At 37.3% G+C, this 4,330-nt stretch overlaps 1 protein-coding gene across 2 annotated transcripts; it reads left to right on the forward strand.

Annotated features, from left to right (window-relative positions):
- The first annotated feature begins 443 nt into the window (after positions 1-443).
- LOC108984638 (receptor-like protein 6) lies at positions 444-3,309 on the forward strand. 2 transcript variants are annotated; one of them, XM_018956664.2, is made up of 2 exons: positions 444-1,047; positions 1,912-3,309. In XM_018956664.2, the coding sequence occupies exons 1-2, from the start codon at positions 497-499 to the stop codon at positions 3,116-3,118; spliced, it is 1,758 nt and encodes a 585-aa protein (XP_018812209.1). In that variant the 5' UTR covers positions 444-496; the 3' UTR covers positions 3,119-3,309. The 2 variants fall into 2 exon arrangements, with proteins under 2 accessions (XP_018812209.1, XP_018812208.1); XM_018956663.2 differs by having other exon boundaries at positions 444-3,309.
- Positions 3,310-4,330: the final 1,021 nt, after the last annotated feature.

Below are 4,330 nucleotides of genomic sequence, written 5' to 3' on the forward strand. Positions count from 1 at the left end.
TATCCACTATTTATTATCTTTATCGTAGTAGTTTTTTTTTTTTTTTTTGGAAAGGAAAATAAGCATCCTAATTTTGACATTATGACGACAATGACTATCAAAAGAAAGTTGGTATGGCACTTTTTTATTTTTGACTTTTGGCCACAATGCATTTCATTACGAGATAAAAATTAAAAAGCGACTTATGCGGTGATCATCTTGTAAGAAGATGCCTTTTCCATCCACCGGCATTAAATTGCTGAGGAAAAAAAAAATGACGACCAATGAGGATCAATTAAAAAAAATAAAGATAATAATTAAATTAAAAATTAAAATGAACGACGGATATCATTTGTAAGTTTCCTTTCTTTTCCACAAGAAATTAATTATGAAGTTTCCTATCCACTCCACTTGCATCATTGCTTGAGCAGTGCTTACTCTATAAAGAGCCCGAGCAATTCGCTTCTTCTTCTCTCACTATCTCATCAACACTCTAAAACATTATTAGTCCGAAACCATGGCTACATGTTTGCGCTTTCTCTTCTCTGACCTCTTAGTGTTGTTCCTTCTTTCACTCACGGCCTCTTTATCTTCTCCACAGCCACTTTGTCATCAAGATGAGAGCTTAGCTCTTATGCAATTCAAGGATAGTTTTATCATACACAATGATACTTTTTCATCTTGCTTTCCCAAGGCAGCATCATGGAGTGTAGAAGCAGAGCATGGTAGATCAGATTGTTGCTCATCATGGGATGGGGTTGAGTGCGACCCCCACACAGCTCATGTTATTGGCCTTGACCTTAGTGACAGTTGTCTCTACGGTTCTATTAACTCCAACAGCAGCCTCTTCCGCCTTTCTCATCTTCGAAGCCTTAATCTTGCTTTCAATGACTTCAATTACTCTAAAATCCCATCTACAATTGGCAATCTTTCATGGCTAACATCTCTTAATCTCAGCTATTCTCATGTTTCAGGAGAAGTCCCCTACGAAATTTCATACCTCTCCAAGTTGTCAGCTCTGGATCTTTCTCACAACAATCATAATTTACATATTGGAAGTCTAACAAGGTTAGTCCAAAACCTAACCCGCCTCAAAGAGATTCTTCTTAGTGAAGTCAACATATCGTCCATAGTACCTGAGAGCTTTGCAAATTTGTCTTCTTTGAGGACTCTAAAGCTAGTTGATTGTGGATTGTATGGGGAGTTCCCAATTCGAATTTTTCAGCTACCACAACTACAAGACCTTAGGATATCAAACAATGAAGATCTCACTGGTCAGTTACCCGAATTTCATTCCAACACTGTCCTTCAAGCTTTATCGCTTTATAACACAAATTTCTCTGCTAAACTACCAGCTTCAATCGGAAACCTTAATTCCTTAGAAATCTTAAATATTGCTCATTGCAATTTCTCTGGATCGATCCCAAACTCCCTTTGGAACCTCACCCAACTCACTTATCTGGACCTCTCAAGAAACTCATTCGACGATTTGTCATGCCTCACCAAAGCCAGTTCTAATCACACTTTTCCACGTTTACAATTTTTACAATTGTCTTCTCTCAACTTAACAAAGTTCCCAAATTTCCTACAAAACCAAAACAAACTTGAGGGGCTCCATCTATCAGAAAGCAATATTCAAGGTATAATACCCAAATGGATGTTTAATGCAAGTAAAGAAAGCCTTCAAGATTTAGTTCTTACTAACAACTTTCTCACGGGTTTTGAAAATTCTCAAGATGTCCTTCGCATGCCAAATCTAATAACACTAGCCCTTGACAATAACAGGCTACAAGGATCATTCTCGATTCCTCTAGACATTGCACCATCTATTCAATTTTTATATCTTTCTAACAACTTTTTCACTGGCTTTGAAAATTCTCGAGATGTTCTTCCCTTGCCTAATCTACAAATGTTGGACCTCCAAAATAACAGGCTGCAAGGATCTCTACCGATTCCACCACCATCTATCAATACTTATCTAGTCAGGAATAATTCATTTACAGGTGAAGTCTCACCATTGTTTTGCAATCTAAGTTCACTTTCTGTGCTTGATTTGTCGTTTAACAATTTGAGCGGCCAGTTGCATCCATGTTTTTGCAACTTAAGCCAAACTTTGAAAGCACTCGGACTACAAAGCAATAACATCAGTGGAACCATCCCAGATGCATGGGCAAAAGGCTGTAGCTTAAGGCAGATCGACTTGAGTCACAACCAATTCCAAGGTTTGCTCCCAAGATCATTGGCCAATTGTAAGGAGTTAGGGCATCTTGATGTTGGTTACAATAAGATCCATGATACCTTTCCCTCATGGTTAGAAACTCTAACCGAGCTGAAGGTTTTCATTCTTCGCTCTAATGGATTTTACGGTGCAATCAGAGATATCCAAATCAATTGTACATTCTCCAACTTGCATATCATCGATCTCTCCGACAACAATTTTTCTGGAGATTTGCCTGGAGAATGCTTCCAACGGTGGAACGCTATGAAATTGTTTGGTGCAAATGAGTCACAATACATGGACTATGACATCCGTTTCTCATTTACGCTACCACTAACACTAACGAAAGGTATAAAGTTGGAGTATGAGAGGATCCAACATGAACTCAAAGTCATTGATTTATCATGCAACAGATTTGAAGGAGAAATTCCAGAAGTAGTGGGAAATCTAAAAGGACTACACATTCTCAATTTCTCCGACAATGCTCTCTCCGGTCATATCCCATCATCGTTGGCAAACTTGACAGATTTAGAAATATTGGATCTTTCTCAAAATAAGTTGTTTGGAGAAATACCCCCACAGCTCTCCCAACTCACCTTCCTAGCATTTTTTGAAGTGTTCAACAATTGCCTCACAGGTCCCATACCACTTGGAAATCAATTTGAGACGTTTCCAAATAGTTCATTCGATGGTAACCCAGGATTGTGTGGAAGGCCATTGTCAAAAGCATGTGGAGATTCACTACCTATACCTGATCCAACGTTTGAAGAAAATCAAGATTCAGTGTCTTCATTTGAATTTGGGTGGAAAGTAGTAGTGATCGGGTTCGGGTGTGGATTTGTAATAGGAATTGTTATTGGACAATGGGTGATCGCAAGGAAGCAAGATTGGTTTGTAAATGCCTTTAGAATTAAGAAGTAGCAACAACCTCGTGAATGAATAAGTAATCATGTATTTAATATCTATATATATATGTGTGTGTGTGTGTGTGTGTGTATGCTAGCTTGTAGGATTGTAATTGTATACGCCCATCAGATGGGCATGGTGGCCAAATAGAATAACTTGATGTTAATTGTTATAAAAATCATCGAAATACAGTTCTAGATGTGATAGTTTTGTGTGTGTGTGTGAGAGAGAGAGAGAGACCTTAATTCATTTATAAAATTAATTTCATAACTGATGTTTATCATTTCATGAAAACTAGATGGTGATAATTTTAAAAAGCGAAAACCTATTTTCCAGCATGGTTTTTTGCACATCCAATATATCATCAAAGAATGTCTCATAATGATGAAAAAGTATTGGTATTTAAGCTTTATTTTATAACCATTTAACAATAAATGGTTTTATAAATGAAGAATTGATTGAAATTCATACGTACAGACCCCAAATTAGAAAAAGAAAATTAGAAACTTTACAATAAATAAGGAATAAAACAAACTCTCTAATCGAAATCATCGACAGTAAGCCAGTCATTTGATGCCTCACTTCTGAATCTTTATCTCGAGAATTTGATTTGCCTGCCTTTTGCTGGCCACCACCAACCTGAGATTGGGACTTCCCTTCAGTTGAACCCAGTCATCGCATCCACCGGGTGAAGAAAGCTTGGTTTCCTCAGCTGAGTTAAGGCTTGATAGTCTATTAGAGAGATCGTTATTGAATGAAATGTCCTCCTCTTGTACAAGCTTTTTCTGGGCACAAACCGAAGTGCCTGTATCAATATGTTCTGCTTCCAACCACTTTTCTGTATTATGTTCAGCATTCATTTCGACAACTGCACTTTTGATCTCGGTTGAAACCTTCTCCTCGGATGGCATATTCTTGCCTTGTGGCTCACTGACCACCTTGCTGCCATCTCCAGACACATCAAGAGTCTTTGTCTTGTCATTCTCCATCTGTGCATTCTTTTGTAGCTTCTGCAAAAGTACATCTCTCACCTCTACAATCTACAAAGAAGAAACACTTTTTTTTTTAGCGCACAAAGAAGAAACGCATTTTAAGAAAGACAATTAAAAACATAAAAACTATCAAAACCGAAAGTTGCATTACCAAAAACCTAAATGGGAAATGAATACATTATTTTTATTTTTGTTTTATTTCGCAGTTGAAAAGTAAATAAACATTCTTCAGTAG

The sequence above is a fragment of the Juglans regia genome, chromosome 10, assembly GCF_001411555.2.
Source record: "Juglans regia cultivar Chandler chromosome 10, Walnut 2.0, whole genome shotgun sequence".
Taxonomy (NCBI): domain Eukaryota; kingdom Viridiplantae; phylum Streptophyta; class Magnoliopsida; order Fagales; family Juglandaceae; genus Juglans; species Juglans regia.